The 18,280-nt window shown below is 39.3% G+C and overlaps 2 protein-coding genes across 5 annotated transcripts in view; both read left to right on the top strand.

The window, feature by feature from the left end:
- Positions 1–1,573: 1,573 nt before the first annotated feature.
- Positions 1,574–7,773, top strand: itk (IL2 inducible T cell kinase). Of its 2 annotated transcripts, none has more exons than XM_044039735.1 (17): positions 1,574–1,891; positions 1,984–2,118; positions 2,222–2,303; positions 2,397–2,522; positions 2,736–2,773; positions 3,172–3,317; positions 3,415–3,480; positions 3,574–3,628; positions 4,067–4,146; positions 4,650–4,792; positions 4,893–4,964; positions 5,823–5,991; positions 6,063–6,279; positions 6,368–6,432; positions 6,541–6,659; positions 7,387–7,544; positions 7,631–7,773. In XM_044039735.1, exons 1-17 carry the CDS (start codon positions 1,754–1,756, stop codon positions 7,694–7,696), a joined length of 1,875 nt encoding a protein of 624 aa, XP_043895670.1. In that variant the 5' UTR covers positions 1,574–1,753; the 3' UTR covers positions 7,697–7,773. The 2 variants fall into 2 exon arrangements, with proteins under 2 accessions (XP_043895670.1, XP_043895671.1); XM_044039736.1 differs by having other exon boundaries at positions 1,576–1,891; positions 2,014–2,118.
- Positions 7,774–9,481: 1,708 nt separating this feature from the next.
- cyfip2 (cytoplasmic FMR1 interacting protein 2) overlaps positions 9,482–18,280 on the top strand; it is a 31,161-nt gene continuing 22,362 nt past the window's right edge. For 2 of the 3 annotated variants that reach the window (XM_044040256.1, XM_044040254.1), the window contains exon 1: positions 9,484–9,685. The gene's annotated coding sequence lies outside the window, so the exon portion shown is untranslated. Of the gene's footprint in view, positions 9,686–18,280 lie in introns of all 3 variants that reach the window. The other variant, XM_044040257.1, reaches the window with a different exon arrangement.

Below are 18,280 nucleotides of genomic sequence, written 5' to 3'. Positions count from 1 at the left end.
TCTCACGGAGGGTTAATTCCAACGATAGTGGAAGTCACATGCGCCGCCCCAGGCCCCTCTACACACACACACACACACACGGCCCGACAATCAATCCAGAATACCTATAGGAGAATTAAAAATATGATTTTGTTGCATAATGTTTGAGCCACTACAGGATAGTTTATACATGCTGTAATAATAAATCATAATTAAATACAGCTAGCTTTTTTGTTTACTCTTAATCTATTAGGCTGCAGCTTTGTGGGAGTTTTCTTTATTGTAATTCAGAACCATAAATGATAGTTTGACTATCATTATAATATATACAAGCTCTATATAGTACGACTATAAACTTTATAGGCTGTGTTCACAGACACCAGTCTTTCTGGATTGTGTGTGCAATCATTAATAATATAAAATCAATCAATGAATATATATATGTATACACAGAGAAGTGTGTGTGTGCCTGTGGTGACCAGTGAGCCAAATAATTACACAAATTTCTTTTAACTATCAAATAGGGTTAGAATACACAACTAGAGGTATGGTGGTCTGCATGATACCTGGAATGGCATCAAATTCCCGGCCTGAATTATTGTCCCAGTCTGCCACTGATGATGATCAATAAATAATAATTAAAATGTAAATAGTAACCGTTTTCTTGACACCAGGGTTAAAGACAATCAACTTCAATTTCCAGCTTTGAACTCCAAAATGTTTTGTTTATTTTACTAGTGTTTCCATTTTTATCCTTCATGTTTTCTGGAGCCCAACACTATTATTCCTTATAGGTAATCACAGTGTTCAGTCTATCTATGGATCACTTTTTAATTTGCCTATGATTCCTGTAAGAGAGAGTGAGAGTGGGAAATGATAAAAGGAAAACTGAAACCTCTATGAAATGTAAATGCAGCACCATAAATATTTACTGTAACCAAAGAAACTAACACAAATTATGAATTAAATCATAAAACCTCAGTTTCAGTACAAATAATTATGTCAATTATATCAACTTTTAAAGTGTTAAAAGCTTTTATTTTACTAGTTTCCATTTTTATTCTTCATGTTCTCTGGAGCCCAACACTATTGTTCTATCTATCTATCTATCTATCAATCAATCACTTTTTAATTTGCCTATGATTCCTGTAACAGAGTGGGAAATTATAAAAGGAAAACTGAAACCTCTCTGAAACGTAAACGCAGCACAAGAGATATTTACTTTAACCAAAGAAACAAACAAAAATCATTAATTAAATCATGTAAGCATATGACAAATCCACATTCCATGCTATTCCTCAGTTTCAATACAAATAACTATGTCAAATATTTCCATTTTTAAAGTGTTAAAAGTTTGTTTTTAGTTCAGCGCTACTCTCTGGTTAAACGAATGGTTCAGTATTTACATTATTACTGATAGTTAAACTAATAGTTTACTCATCATCACCAGAATACAGTAAATACTTGCCCACTATGGAAAAAACTGCTGTGAAAAAAAACAACAACTTCATCCTCCTACTACACCTACATGATTTATTACAGGTTCATGTGTGTGTGTGTGTGTGTGTGTGTGTGTGTTTGCTTGCAGCCCATTTTTTGCCGTAAGGATGTGGTTTACTCAGTGCAACAACTCTATGCCGGAAACCCCACAGCCTCTATCACGTCGAGCGATCCAATTTTGTTTTGTCTCTCTCTCGCTCTCACTCAGTGTGAGTTACTCAGACTCTCTTAATAACCGTCAGTGTTTCGCGTTGTGTCGTTTCTATTTGTGACCATGTTCCCCAGGGTAATCTTGAAGGGGACTATGATCAAAAAATCTCAACAAAAGAAAAGAACATCACCTTGTAACTATAAGGAGAGATTTTTTGTGTTGGACACACAAGACCTGAAGTATTCTGAACGCCGTCCAGGGGTACGTATCTGCACTCTCGTTTTTCCCAGGATATGTTTTGGAATTCAACCTGTTTGGAGCTAAATGTAATCTGAATGACTGTGTATTCTCAGGAAAATGAACGACAGATTGTGTTGTTTCAGAAAAAGCCCATGATGAAAGGTTGCATCGAGCTTTCTAGAATTAAGTGCGCGGAGATTGTGTGCAGCGATGTCCCCATACCGTGCAGCTATAAGTATCCTTTTCAGGTGAGGTTCACAACAAGGTTAAATATGGTGCAGTATCCAGCAGATGTGATGCATGTTTCATTATATAACTGTGTAAAAACAATGACAATCTTCGTCTTCACAGGTTTTTCATGACAGCCACTACCTTTACATTTTCGCCCCAGACAATGATTGTCGCCAGAGATGGGTGAGAGCTCTCAAAGAGGGTGAGAATCACTATTTCAGATCATTTAATAATAATGTCACTAATATTCACGAGGGAAGGCTTCACACTGTTTCTGTAATTGTGTCTAACACAGAGACCAAGCACAACAATTTGGTTTCAAAATACCATCCGAACTTCTGGATGGATGGAAAATGGAGATGCTGCCAACAAACGGAGAAACTGGCCGCAGGTTGTCACGTGTATGATCCAGAGGGTTATGGTTTGTGTCATTTTTTATTCTGTTCTTTCATTCATTCGTATTTTATCATTTTAATGTCATTACATAACATTGTCACCTCCTAACGCACATGAACAGCAAAGTTATGATGGGGTGATTTAAGCAATCCATTGTTTCATTAACTTAAACAAAAACAAAGACCTGTATTTTTGGAGACTTGGAATATTATTTATGATATTTATGATTTCTCCACAGCTTCCAAAAAGCCTCTTCCAAAAATCCCAGATGCGGAGGTACGGCTAATGAATATTACTGATTGTTCTTTTTGTAATTAACTCTGTTGCCTCTTTGTCTTAGTAATTGATTGTTTTTAGTGGCATTTCTCTTTTTCAATGACATTCACTGCGACGATTTGAAAACATGTTTTTAAACCAACGCTCCTGTGGTGAGCGAACAGAGGATTACACAACCTTGCAGTTAGTTTTGTTGGCTTCTATTGCTCTTATCTGATTGTACTGAGGCCTCGTCTAGTGCTGATATTTGATAGTTATTAATGTAGCAGTTTCTTTGGTGTAATGTCACCCACTTAGTCCCACATTTTTTGCTTTTTCACAGCAGCGGATCACCCAAAATGTAATATCGCACCGCTTTAATAATGTTTTAACCGTGTTCTTGTCTCCGTCTGGGGCAGATGAATGATTTCGGCAAAGGGACGGTCATCGCTCTGCAAGACTACACACCGCAGGGAGACGATGACTTGCCTCTCCAGAAAGACCAGGAGTATATCCTGATTAAAAACTCCCACCCTGACTGGTGGGCCGTACAGGATTACCTCGGGTAAGGCACTCTTAGTTCTTGATTAGACGGAAAAAAAACCCACTTATATTAAATTCATTTAACTTTAATGTAATTTTTTTTCTCAATCCCTCCTCAGGAACATAGGCTTTGTGCCCAGAACCTATGTAGTAGAAAAATCTGTTAACAACCTCAACAGATTTGAGTGAGTTCTATTTCATTTCTGTTAACACGTAGATTCTGACTCATTTCATCGTCTATACATTCGTTTCATTGTGTCTACTTTGTCATTTCACAGGTGGTACAACAAAAACATTACCCGCGGAGAAGCAGAGAACTTGTTAATGCAAGAGGTTAAGAATCCAATAATTATTTACTTTTTTTATTTGTTTGGTGCGTCCAGCTGGAAGAAAATGTGTAAAATTGTGATGATATTTAGCAGGATGTTGCTTCTGTATGTGCACGTTTGTTGCAACTGTGTCACTAACAGGCAGGTTGCAATATTTGCAAAAAAGAAAGAGAAAACGCAAATGCACCTGCAAAATAAGAGTGGCACATGACACAGGATTTGAACCATGTTTCACAACCACACGCTGATGAATATCCTGCCGTGTTACATGTTTTAAAGCAGGCGATAAAACAGCTACACGCTGTCATTTGTTAGTTAAGCCAGGCCGGTGCTGCTGTTTGCTACAGATGCAGTCAACGATAAGGAAGGTTGTTTGAAAATGAACACACACAGAAAATTGTGAGGATTTTCAACACTTTTTATTATTATTTTTTTTTCACAGGGAAAAGAAGGTGCGTTCATGGTGCGTGACTCGAGGCAGGCAGGAGTCTACACAGTGTCCGTCTTCACCAAAGCACCAGGGTAATTTTACTCTCTCCTTTTACGCTTTTATGTAATTAATGGGTACAAATTATAAATAATTGGAAGAGAATGTGGTGATTTGTGTATGTGCATGTTCTCGATAATAACTGAGGCCACAACTAGAACAACTATGTGTTATTGTACTGGGTATAATGACAATTAAGATCATTCTGAACTAATCAGGATTTTAATTATCATTTAATCTTGTGATTATTTTCTCATTTAAAGTGTCTCTACAATAAAATCATGCAGAAAGAAAATTGATATGTGATTCCGAGACCAATTCTCAAATGTTTTATTGTGTCCAGATCAATTGGCAATTCATTTAGTAATCTAACCCAAATGAGAGTTCACTGACTCTATTAACATGAGATGTCAACAGACTAACAGCTTGACTGTCCTGATATATTATTACAATAAACTGGAAATGAATGTCACTTTTCTGCAGTTTACATTTCATTCTCTGTGTAAACACTTTGCTTTTCTTCTGATTTGACCCTCAGGTCTAATGGGGAAAAGAATCCAAGGGTGAAACATTATCAGATCAGACAGACAGAAACAGGAGAGAGTGCGTTTTACTTGGCAGAAAAGTACCTGTTCAGCACCATTCCTGAGCTCATCCTCTACCATCAGCACAATGCAGCAGGTTAGGTCGCGGGTTTGCACACACCTGTGGCAAAAGGCCAACGTTTGCTGCGATACATAAATAAACATGTATTAAAAATCTCTCTCTGTTTCCTTGTCAGGCTTGATAACTCGTCTGAGACACCCTGTCTCTCTAGATGGCGGCTGCTCTCAGGAAACCGGTCCCTCAGACGGTTAGAGACTGCACTAATTTAATATAACATGCACTTGACCTAGTGTTTTTTGTTTGTTTGTTTGTTTGTTTGTTTGTTTTACTCACAGTGTGTTTGCTGATAGAGCGAGTATATGAACACAAATCTCTTGTAGAGTCATTATTGACCATAAGCTCACTTGGAAATCACATATAATGTAATTGCTCGACCATGTAAAACTAGATGTACTTTAAATAAAAATAGTCTATTTATTATATATTGTTCTCTCTTAATGCCTTGTATAACCTATAGTGTTTAAGTTTGGTCGTATCACCTATAAAATTTTCTACTTACAGACATTAAAATATACAACTTAGTGGACCTGTACACTTTGAAGTTTGTGTTTAAAATACAAAATGACCTGTCAAAAAGAATACACAATATGAGTCAGTATCAACTCAGAGGAAATTAAATATTTTAAAAAACAGAATTTTAGAACAAATATTAAGAAAAAACATATTTCTTAAATGTGTAGATGTGGAACAGCTGCACAGAGGAATTCAAATTAAGTTTGTAATTTTTCAAAAGTATGTTAAACTTTCACTGTTCATAGGTTTATGAAGACAGAGTAATAGTTTGTCTGGAGATACATGTATATTTCTTGTTTTGGTGATAATGGTTTTGTTTTATAAAGCACGTGCCGAAAGGTGACAAAAGTACTTAAGGTCTACACCTTTACGGTTTATTTCTTTATGTGCAGAATGCTGCTATTTACTTTATAATAATGTGTTTGCATTCATTTTTGTGTTCCTGTGACCAAAACAAACAACGTAAAAACTGCCTCTGTGCTTATTTCAGCGTCACTCACCAAGATTATGGGTGTTGTTCACTTCATTTCAGATCAGTGGGAGGTTGAGCCTGAAGAGCTGATCTTGGGTCAGGAGTTGGGCAGTGGTCAGTTTGGACTGGTGCTGGAAGGACGATGGAGGGGGAGGAAGGTCGCGGTGAAGATGATCAGAGAGGAGTGCATGTCAGACGAGGAGTTCAAAGAAGAGGCGAGAGTCATGATGTAAGTGCGAGTCCTGATGACCTCTCACGTCCTCGTCGCGTGAACTGACGACTGTGTGTGTGTTTTATCAGGAGATTGTCACACTGCAAGCTGGTTCAGCTGTACGGCGTGTGCACACAGCGTTCTCCCATGTGTCTTCTGTTTGAGTTCATGGAGAACGGCTGTCTGTCAGACTACCTGAGGAGCAGGAAGGGGCATTTGTCTCAGGACCTGATGTTGGGGATGTGTATGGACGTCAGTGAGGGCATGGCGTACCTGGAGTCTTCCAATTTCATCCACAGAGATCTGGTAAACCAATAGACAAGATCAAATTAGTATTAACGTTTTAACTTCGCTGTCAGAGTAATCAATCGGCCCTCTGTTCTTTTTTCTGGAGGCGGCGAGGAACTGCCTTGTTACAAAGAACAATGAAGTGAAGGTGTCTGATTTTGGCATGACCAGGTATACAGTCGACATATTCTTCCATGTGGAGCCTTTTCACCACAGTATTTTGTATTGTTTTTACTCCATGTACTGCTTTATAATTGTTCATCTGTCTGCGGACTGTAGATTTGTTCTTGATGACCAGTACACAAGCTCCCAGTGCTCTAAGTTTCCTGTCAAGTGGTCGGCGCCGGAGGTCATCAAATACTGCAAGTTCAGCAGCAAGTCAGACGTCTGGTCATTTGGTATGTTGAGCTGTCTCTCTCACGCGTTTCTATGCCTGATTCTTCCATGTTTCTTGTCGTTTGTTGTTGTGAAGTGAGCTGGAGGCTGAAATAGACCACAGCGGTTTTACATGACCATCATGGGACACACTTAAAATCATGAACACACTGTTGAGGCTCATCATGTGGAAGCTGTAGATGCTGAGACACATGTGATGAAAAACACGTTTATACTTGAATGCATAATTATTTACACGATAACTGTTGTCAGCTTTGTAATAAATGGACTTTCTCCTCAGAGCAAGGGTTCAAACGGGTGCTAACATACTAACTTACATGTATTTAGAAGTTGTGACTTGTCCATTCAGGCTGCTGTAGGAACATCGCGGCACAAGATGGCAGCTTCTGTAAAACAAGGCCCTTGCTTTAAGTACATACAGGCTTATTTTATGGCCACAAAGAACAAACAACTTTTATTTCAAAGCGATTATTCACTTATACAAACATGGGGCCGCTTGTGGCCATGTAGAAAAGGAACTTGGCTTATAACTACTCCCAAAATCAACAACTTTAAAGCTGTTATTATGATATTAAAACAGATTGTAAAGTACAACAGTGATAGAAAAATGACACCATCCTCACTTATCTTGGTCCTTTATAGGCCTTGCTTTCACCAAAGTTGCAAAGACATGCAAATGATTAAAGGGAGACACAGGAAGTCATTTTTCTTCATCCACCTTCTGCCCAGGTGTGCTCATGTGGGAGGTTTACAACGAGGGACGTCTTCCCTATGAGAATCGCTCCAACACTGAGGTGGTGGAGTCGCTGAACGCAGGCCTGAGGCTCCTCAAGCCTCGATTGGCCTCTGGTACCGTTTACCTGCTTATGGAGTTGTGCTGGAAGGAGGTGTGTGTGTGTGTGTGTGTAAAAGTGTTGATATTGCACAGATGCCAAGTGTTTTGTAGTAATGTTTTAACTCTTCCCGTTCTCAGAAACCCGACGATCGTCCGTCCTTTGCTCAGCTCCTCGATGAGCTGGCCTCCCTCTCAAACCTGTGACACAGAACAAAGTCTGTGGAGGATGATTTGACCCAAAAAAGAAGAAGAGGCTTTATTTATTTATTTAATTTATGGATTTTGTACCTATCTATAGTATAGTATCTATAGCTTGTCAATTTATTTTCATATTTGTATTGCACTTTATCTTTTTTCTGTCACAGTTCCTGAGAATTTTATGCCTTATGTAACAATAGTCTGAAAAAAAAGCTCTGTATATTAAACATGTTTATGTTGTTAATTAAAGAAATTGTTATCATTAAATGTTTGACATTTTCCTATATGTTCTTAGCAACAATGATGTCGTGTTAGGGAAAAGCAGCTAATACAGTGCTTTTCAGACGTTGACATAATCCGTGCTATTCAAGAATGTGACACCAAATTTATATGCTGACCTCTAGTGACCTTGTGTTATTTTGAAATGTCTTTTTTGTTTCCTTGCAAAGAACAGCAGCTGTCACCAGTTTTAACTGTGAATTCCAAGTTGTCATGACAAGAATAGTGTCCTCACCATTGACGGCTCACTAACTGCCACACTTCAAGTCTCTTGCAAGTGACTGAATCCACACACAGTTTTTTTAAACTAAAGCTAAAGAACCTAATGATACATACAATGTATTTGATTTTGGGATGTAGCTGGACATTTGGTGGAGCATCTGGACCGCCCAGTGCCCGTGTCTATTGCTTGACCCACTTCTGCCAAAATTAGAGCAGAGGAACTATACATTGTAAATTCAATTCTGAGAAAAACTGACTAGAACTACTGCTGCACAGGAGGATAATGTGTTTTTTTTGCTGTCAGGCAATCGGTGAGGCCAACTGCTCTGCAGGTGTAGTTGCACACGCTTACCTGCAGGTGATCCTAGGGTCCAGAAAGCATTTTATTTTTCAGCCAAAGCATCAGCACTTCTCACAGTGTGGACAGTGGCCCACTGGTGGGCTTTAAAGGTATTGCAAGTCATCCAGTTCACCAAATTTTATTTTACATAAATTAAATATTAATCTAATTAATCTAATTTTCCTTCACATTTTAATGATATGCTGACTCAAATAATTTATGATTATTTATTGGACATAGGTACAAAATATTTTAAGCATTTCAGCATGTTTACTATTTCAGGAAATGTGCAGATCTGGATGTGGAGATTTAGGGGCCTCAAACCAGTGGATACTCTGCCCTACAAGATAAAACAAATATTATCTTTCCCACTCATTTCCCCCCAGATGATCAGATTGTACCCAAATTGAATAATTTGGGTAAACATGTATGGATGGGAAAGTAATCCATGCACTATTTCAGATTATATTTAGCTATTTATTACATGCAGAAGCCTTTTGTTAAAACAAAAAATACAAAATAGACTCCCATCATGATCATTATAATATATACATATATAATCTGGAAACTTTTCACAATCATGTGCCGTGGAGACATATTTAAGAAGCACTACTTTAAAGAAAGTCAAAGGTATAATGTTCTATATGAGTATATGAATCGGTTTCATTTATCAAAATGAAAACCATTAGACCAAATGAAAGCTGCAAAGAGACTCTCGATAGATAGAATGATGTGGCGAGATGGAGAAGTATGTATATGTTGTTGTGCACTGACTGAGCAGTACTTCCTCTATCTCATTTTGAATAATACAGAAACGTTAAATTACTTTAAAAACTGACATGAGTAGAACATGTGTGTGTGTGTGTGTGTGTGGGGGCGGCCCCCTCCCTCCCTCCCTCCCTCCTCCTCTGTGTGACTGTCCCTTTAAGAAAATGCACTTGCAGCCATTTTCTGCTCTTTGTGTGGGGTGGATTAGCACTGGGCTGGTTCCTGAGCGAAACTAGAGCATCAGTCGGCACAGAGGACGAGGATATTCGAAAGAGCGGAAAAACACGACAGAGTAACGGTACACCAGACAACACCGCACCCCCGTCGCAGACCGCGACACCGGCCGCTCGTCTCCGTGTGTCTCCGCACGGACATGAAATTTACAGGTACGTGGTGAAATGTAGAGATGGATGAAGCCGCAGCGCTGAGCGATGTGAGCTGGGTAGTGATGATGGCTGGAGACGAGAGAGCTGCTGTTTTTCTACTCCCTCTCCCTTTTCCTCTTTACTACCGTGTTTATCTGTCGTTTTTCCTGCTATTTTTTACAAACACTTAACACACCGCAGTGACAAAACGTCTTCGGGAACCGGCGGGTGGAAGCGAGCCGCTCTCCGCTGATTATTGTGACACATGAATGGGATTCCCGTTAGCTCGCAGCGGCGGCGTAGCTCACACAGAGATGGATGGATGGGTGGGGTGAGGAGAAGAGAAGAGAAGAGAGGAGGGGGCTTCTCTGTAGCAAGTGCAACGATGAATGATGGAGAGATAAAGTGTTTCTTAGCAACATATGGAAGAGATGATGATGACGATGATAATGATGATGGTGGCAGCAGCGAGGATGATGGTTGAATACGATGCTTCATTTGACACCACTGCTCTACTCTCCATCATCATTTCTGTTACACACACACACACTCATTCTTGGACATCTTAGTGAGGACACTCGTCCATAATGGATTCCCTAGCCCTTTAGCCTAATCTAAAACTAATTTTGCCCCTCACCCTTAAATCAGATCTAAACCCTAAAAAAAGGTCCCTTAAAGTTGTAAGGACTTACCAAAATATCCCCATAGTCCTTAAATGTCCTTACTTTCTATGGTTTATATATGAATGCTTTCAAGTACATACACTCACATGAGGACACTCCTCGACATAATGCTTACTCTAACCATCACAACTTAATGCCTAACCCTTACCATAACCTAAACCCAATTCTAACCCTAAAACCTTAAGTCTTAACCCTCAAAAAGACCTCTTAAGCTTTGACAGAACCCGAGGACCAGCCAAAATGTCCTCACTTTCTCAAAATGTCCTCACTTCATTGGTCCTCACATACACACAAGATACACATACAAGAACATAAACTCACATGCACACACTGTTCACACAGCTATTCTTGTTAGGACATTAACTTGACTTCCATTCATTTTCACTAACACAACTCGAGCAAAATCTTCCCTCTAATCTTTGCCAGTAACTCAGAAATGAGGATCTGCCTCATTATGACCAGGCTGTGTTTCCTAAGATGACTGTCTCGTCTGAAAGAGTGTTAAAATAGGAAAAATATTCTATAGAGGTAACACAAACAAATCCTAACCACAGCTCACATCTTCGCCCTAAACCTAACCAGTTCCTCGTAAAGGAGGTTCTGCGTCATTAGGACCAGTTTTTGATCTCCATGAAGACTACTGGTCCTGACAAGGTCAGTCAGTGTGTGTTAAAAGTCTGATGTTAGGCGGACTAAAACAGTAATTTACTTATCTTGTCATGTAAACAAGTTAGACCAACTAAAATCGAGCTAGTCTTAGTCGAACTAACTTACCTCGATGATGGAATTCATGGTCTGATTACTCCGACGCTTAGTAAGGCTGGAGTTGGACTGGAGTCGGACTTGGTGTTTTGCACATGCACCAAAATTTCCTCCCTGGTCTTTGACCTGGAAGCTCTCCCGGATCATACAGCGGAGGTGTCTTTATTTGGACAACATGGCAACCATGCTCGATTTAATTTGTTTCCCGATTAACGTATGTACGGCAGGTACCTCAAGAACCTAAAGAACCACAGCATGATTCAGCTCACCGTCCATCTCGATGTTTGTTTTTCTGTGAATGCGCACTACCATATAGAGAGATACGGTGCCACTTGTGGAGGCGGAGTGGGACGTACACGGCCCATAAATCGATTTTCTTCTCCGCATGTAGGTATACTCGGACTTGGCAAGTCGTCCGATTGTAAAAGGTCCAAATGAGGTGAGGAACACAAGTATAGACACAAACACACACAGTTGATACAACAGGACACAACATGTAGTAATAAGGCCTGCTGTTAATGCACAAATGACAGGTTCACTCCCACATCCCATTAGCATCTGATGATCACTGCTGTGTTATCTCAAATAGAAAGCAGCCACTGTTGCTGCAGAGTTGTAAATCTGAATGCCAGGCGATGATCTAGAGGCTGCTACTACTTATCCACACATGAAATGGAAATGTTCCTATAATCTACTACTTCCTCCTCAAATATTCAATTTTATTCATCAAACTCACCAGTTTGCATCAGAGCATGATTTCTGTTATTAGACCCTTGTACTCTTGAATTGATGTTCTTTTACATTTGAGTTCCTGCCCTTCTGAATTCAACTCTTCAAATATTTAAAGTTACAAATTGGAGAGATAAAAATAAAAGAGTTCAAAATATTCAAATAACATGCTCAAATATGATAGGCCACATTCACATCTCAAATCTTGATAAAAACAAATTCAGATTAAACATATGGATAAGCAACAGACTCTGGCTTGAGTTTAACTCCAACAACATCATTTGTGTTGGCAGACATAGACAATTGCAGGCATCAGCATCACATGACCACTGGAGCGTAGTGAGATTGGCTGAATTATGCATATGTACTGTATATGCCAATAGTAGAGCAGGGGAATGATTCACTAACAGACTGCAGTGTAATTTTCTTCAATGATTGATATATCACAATGCTCATGCATTTCTCACACTACGGTATTGAAAAAAGAAGAAGAAGTAATTACTGTGACTGATGAACAGTTACCTGGTAAACTTAACTGATTTCTTTAACTTTCTCTTAGTGGCAAGAAAATCGATCTTTACCACAATGGCATTTATTGCAGTAGTAATTGATATTGACTGATATGACCATTTTAATGGACATATTTGTGATAACATAGATGTAAGTGGTTATGTGGGGTAATAAATTATTCATAAAAAGCTAAAGATAGATGTCTCAAAGTGTTTACAATGCAAGTACTTGGTCATTTCTCTGTTTATACCATTTTATAATCAAATTGTTTTGGGATTTTAGGGTGTTGGTTGGTCAGACATGACACAAGAAGACCACATCTATCACATCTGATATATCATGTGCTGCCATTAGCTGACAACATTATTGCTGTGTTTTGTTTGTGGTTGAGTAAATTGATAAACAAATGTCCAAAGATGTGAAGAACCAAACTTCTACAGAAAGGGGAAGTAGAGAATAACAGTACTGACAAACAAAGTGAACGATTATAGTGTCCTTATTGCTATTTAAACAGTCAAAAATATAATTTCCAGTTATTTTATTTTTGTTTACGCTCTTCTGCTTTGTTAAGCATGGTCATGTGAGTTATGCATATACCATTGTTTGACTGAAACGTGGACATGACATCATGGGAATGATGAGACCACAGCAGTTCTTTGCTGCTGCTGCTGGTCTGTGAAAATGACATTCAGCTTGTCAAAGCGCTTGGCCTGCCTGCCTCCTGCACATGATGACACAGTACACACAGCACAAATGCTGCTGGAACACACTGTTGTCAGTGTGTACTTGTTTGTCAGTGAATGTCTTGCAAATAACCATGAGTTTGACTACAGTGCTGGAGATCCTTGTGTCTTCCACACTGATCGGATCTCATCTCATTGTGTGCATGAATATATATTACAAAGCTGGCCCTGGGGCAGGGGAAACCACTGAGTGGTGTGACCCATGGAGTTGACATACTTTCTCTCACTCTCTCTCTGCTTTTCTATCAGGCTGGATCTATTGTTGTGTTTCCATCATGGTACAGTTCAGCTTGGTACAGAATGGTATGGTTTGGAAGGGTAAAGGCTTGGGTTTCGACTGAAATTGCGATTGCAATATGATATGTGATATGAGAGGGAATTGCAATTTTTCCATAATAACTCTCATTTTCATTTGAATCACATATTTAAAATGATTAACGTGTGATATTTGTGCAGATCAGTGAGAAACAAAGATGATTTCTTCAGTAGTTAATCTAAAATGATAATTTGACACACATTTTGGCTTTAAGAAATAATGAGCCTCCTGCGATTTGAAAGTTGCAGTAAGCCATATTGCGATTTTGATAAAATTTCGATTAATTGTTCAGCCCTACGTACCATTGCGATTACAACAAACAGTGACATTAAACCTGCTCAGTTTGTTTGTCTGTTTTTTGCCTCGCCTCCCTTTTTTGCCTTGACATTCCTTGCAAGGGAGTGACATTTTTCTGTTGCCCAATCAGTCGTGGGTGGAGCCAGTCTAGCTCTTTTACCTTTACCGTACCATTTTACTCTGGTACCCCAAGGGAAGCGTGCCAAAAAATAGAAAGTTAGGGGCTGGTTATTTTGGCACTATTATGAAAATAAACATATACCGTACTGCACCAAACCGCTCAATGGAAACACCGCTTACTACACAAACACACATAGTGGTGACGATTGTATTTTACAAATTACAATTCACAGATCAGTCTAAATAACATGGGTACAGCATCAAGTATATTTTCCCCATGTTGGCCTCTCGCCACTGGCCCCCAATGCATGTTAAAATCAGTTTCAAATGCCATCTGTTTGCCTTTTAGTCCCTGTACAGTCTTGCTCCATCCTGCTTGTCTGACTTGCTTCAACTTCACGTGCCTTTGCAGTCTGTCTGGTCTGCTGACCTGGTGTTTTTCCTTAATGTTGTCCCTGAAATCAGATTGAAACTGAGAATGGATCGAGCTTTTGCATTTGCAGCCCCTAAACTCTGGGGCCAGTTGTCTGTCCACGTTAAGCTGTCCCCTTCACTGCCTGCTTTTAAATCTCATCTTAAAATGCTCCTCTGTTGCCTTTATTATTTCACTGTTGACTACTTACTTTATTTGTTCCTTATTGCTATTTTTACTTTAATGAGATGTGTTGGTTGGTTTTGCTTGAGTTTTATGTCTTTCATGGATTTGATTGTAACTGATGACACTTGTGGTAGTGCTGGTTGATATGGAAAACAATTTATTATCACAGTATACTTTATATAATGATATAAAATGAATCACTGGCCAACTGTCCAGGGTGTACCCTGCCCATCCCTCTGTCAGCTGAGATTGGCACTGCACCCCCATGACTCTTTTATTTCAGATAACACTTGTTTATTTCTTTATTTCTGAAGACACAAATAATTACGATTAAATCATATAGTAAGTAATCGATAGTAAGATAAACAATAGGTTGTAGCTATGGTTTTTCTCACACATACCACTGTTGAAGAGCTATATATAAAGTCAGTCAGTCTAGGCAGACTAGAACATAAACTTGGCCAATTTAGCCTCTATGCGGCCATCACATCGCGAGCCGCCAAACGTGTAGGAGTCCTCCCATTGCCGTTGGGCTTTGCCCAGTAGGACTTGCACAATTTGTTTAAAGACCAGCAGGCCTCATGCAAAAGTAAGAGCTACGGCTGGAGGTTTACTCAGCTGCCCCGTGGTTCCCAGCTCACTAGGGTTAGTGGTCCCTGCCACTGACTCAGAATACCGAGGTCATCCGTGGGCACTGGTTAGCAGACTGATATCTCCGGACCTGAGGATCGCCCAGTCATAACACGCCTCTCCCCGATGCTGTTTAACGTCATACCTTGGGCTAGTTGAAATGAAAATTGTTGCAATTGTTGCACTTGTGAAAAAGCGTATAATGGATAGAGAACATATGGTGTTTTGAATATTTCTACAACATCCTCATGGTTTACTGCTATCATGAGGACATCAGACAACATGTATTGATGTATAGAAGCTTGTAATCAGACTGGCCTGAAGGGGCTTTGATTTGCACCTAATTGATGTTTGTCTGTGTGGAATTTGTTCGAGAGTCCGATTCCTGTATGGGAATTCTGAGAGGAGTTGTTGTCTCCCTCGTTCCGGTGTAACACAGGCCTGCAGCTACTTTACCAAGTGTCCAGAAAGGAATGAAGGGGCCCTTTTCTTTGTAAAGATGCACACCCATACAAACACCAACAGTTGAACAGAGTCTGGTATAGGGTGGGAAAGTTTACTCAGCCAACCCAGGCTTCAGTGTGTGTCTGTGTTCCCAAGCACAGATGGGAGGTTAGTGGCACTGTGCATGTTTGTATGCTTGACAGACAACGCTTGTTTCATTTTCTACAAGCTGAACAGTTGAAAATAATCAACTGAGAGTCTTAAAAGATGCAGAGAATGTGTGGATTCGGATTTGTAGGAAACACTTTCTCCAAGACAATGACATTCTCTTTTTATATCCTGTATTCCAAATAGAGCACACATGGATAAAGCATCTATGAAGCACTGTGCTGACCTGGAATTTGATTTGCAAAATGGAAATAGTAGGGATGCATGATGTTGGGCTTTTTGCAGATAAACAATACCAATATATAAATTTTCCTTGCTTCCTTTTCTTCTGTTGTGAAATTAAGATAATATTTTGCCTACTCATGTTGCAGCAGATGTAGATATACATTTTCTTCATAATGGAAAATAAATGGAAAAAAATAGGGTGCCAGCATAGAAGTCAAGGAGGATGCCTATACCGATATTCTGCCCATAATATGGTGCATCTCTAATAAAAAAACAACAACAAAATGGTTGTCAGAGGGCTGAACAGTATGGCCAAAAATGTTATCCGTAACATGTCAAATACATAAAGATAGATTTGAAGTCAGTTAAATGTGGTTTTAAACTTCATTATGGGCAGAAAATGACAAATATGTGTTAAATAGTGGAACATTTCATCAATCTGAAATAAAACAATTAAAATAATTATACGTGTACAAATTATTTTTACACAATGTTTTGATTAAAGACCACATATCCTACCATATGCTACAATAGAACATAATGCCACTGATCGATTTTCCACCCTCTATTTTAAATATAATGATCATAATTGAAGACTAGATTTAACATGAGAATCCAGGAACACTCACTTTTTTCTCACTTGCTTTTCTCTGTTTCCATCCACGTGTTGTTGAAATGGAGTATTTAGTGTCACTTAAGTATCGTGTTAATGTTGCGACTCATTCTTTCTGTCTGACTTTGTCCCCTGTCCTGTCGGGTGTTGTGGTTCACCTCATTCATCTGTGAGCTGTGTTTTAATGCAGTCAGTTTGATGTGACAGGAAAGGAAACTGCACCCACCTTTTTCTCTTTCTCTTTTCAGCGATCACATCAGTAACTGCACATGTGGGTGTGACCATCAACATGTGTCACATGATGTTGACGTCAATAGAGCTTGTAGTTTTGTTTTTGTTTAGCTGGACTGAGTTCAGTATACAGGGATACAAAGGGCAGCTGTGGTTTACGAGGTGGAGTGGGTCCTCTGCTCATTAGAGGGTTTGCAGTTTGATCCCCCACCTCCTCTAGTCTGACTCTCTTGCCACCCTACGCTGTTCCTGGTGGCATGTGTATGGGTGTGAATGGTAAATGGAAAATATACATACAGCACATGTACATATTTTTATATGTGTGTATATATACATACACATACACCATATATACATATATACAGTACATTGTATGAATGGATGAATGCAAATGTGTAGTGTCAACACACAATATTCTTGATAAAAATGTAGACGTAAATTACATGGAACAATTATGTATTAACTGGGGAAAAAATATTTGGAGGAGTATTTGCACCAATCAGTAATTATTAATGTTATGGCAGATTGGTGTAAGAATTGTCTTTCTGTCATTCTGTGGCTAAAAAAGTGTTTTGGCAATACAAGGTGCCACAACCCAACTTTAGCTTTGTTTTTAGATTAAACATGAAATCACAGTAGTTCTATAACTTAATGCAACACTTTATGATCTGCTGCTGGAAGCTCTTTCTCTAACTTGAGGAGAAGACGAAAGACGGCCATGATAGATTTCTTTTCTCCGTCTTTGATGCTTAGTATCTGCTCTTCTCAGCTCTTATTGTGTGCTCTGTGGCTGTGAAATTTAAGCTGATTATCTCTGCTGTTGGTCCGGTCTGCCTGGTCAGATGTAAAAATTGACATTTCTGAGAGGCATGTGATAACAGGGTGGGTACATGCACACTGCTGTGGCCGGGCTTGTGTCTTAAAAGGAGAGGACAGGGCGCTGCTTGGACTGTACAGCTTCAAGAGGAGTGAGCAACCCACTGAGAGGTCATGCAAGGATCTATCTTCTGCTTTGAAGCCTTGTGTTTCCTTTTTTGACCCTCACCAAATTGGTTTTGGTTTTAGCTGAACCTGACCAAGCACTTGCACATCCTCCCTGCATGTGATTGTCAACCACTCAGTTGTTCATGCTGCATTATTTGAACATAATTTACTGTCGTGTTTGTGAGTTGAAGCTAACGAGGAAGTAAGAATGTATTGAGCAGGGATGTCCCGATCCGATATTGATATCGGTCTGATATCAGCCATTGAGCGCTGATTGAAAGCTGGTCCAATAGGTGCCTGGTTGCAGGTAATGTCTGAATTCCTGGTTGCAAAACATCAACATGGGACTGGCCAAATCACAAATCTCAAGCTTTCAAAATGACAGACAATACCAGTTACCATTTGATACAAACCGACCACACATCCATTTTATGTATAGTCTGTCATAAAGTCATCATCCGTGCACTTACAGACCCATGTGTGTATAAAACATTTCCTCTGTCAACTACAAATGTCTTTCAGATCTCGGAGAGATGGTGCATTATTTTTGATTTTCAGTTCAT

This window comes from Solea senegalensis, linkage group LG12 (assembly GCF_019176455.1).
Source record: "Solea senegalensis isolate Sse05_10M linkage group LG12, IFAPA_SoseM_1, whole genome shotgun sequence".
Lineage (NCBI taxonomy): Eukaryota > Metazoa > Chordata > Actinopteri > Pleuronectiformes > Soleidae > Solea > Solea senegalensis.
This window is presented reverse-complemented; position numbering and strand designations above follow the sequence as displayed.

What these genes read in the sequence shown, in the direction of transcription:
- itk (XM_044039735.1), top strand. Translation starts at nt 1,754, where the DNA reads ATGTTCCCCAGGGTAATCTTGAAGGGGACTATGATCAAAAAATCTCAA. An exon ending in GGTGAGAGCTCTCAAAGAGG is followed by an intron (nt 2,304 to 2,396) that starts GTGAGAATCACT and finishes TGTCTAACACAG; the next exon opens with AGACCAAGCACAACAATTTG. An exon ending in GGAAACCGGTCCCTCAGACG is followed by an intron (nt 4,965 to 5,822) that starts GTTAGAGACTGC and finishes ACTTCATTTCAG; the next exon opens with ATCAGTGGGAGGTTGAGCCT.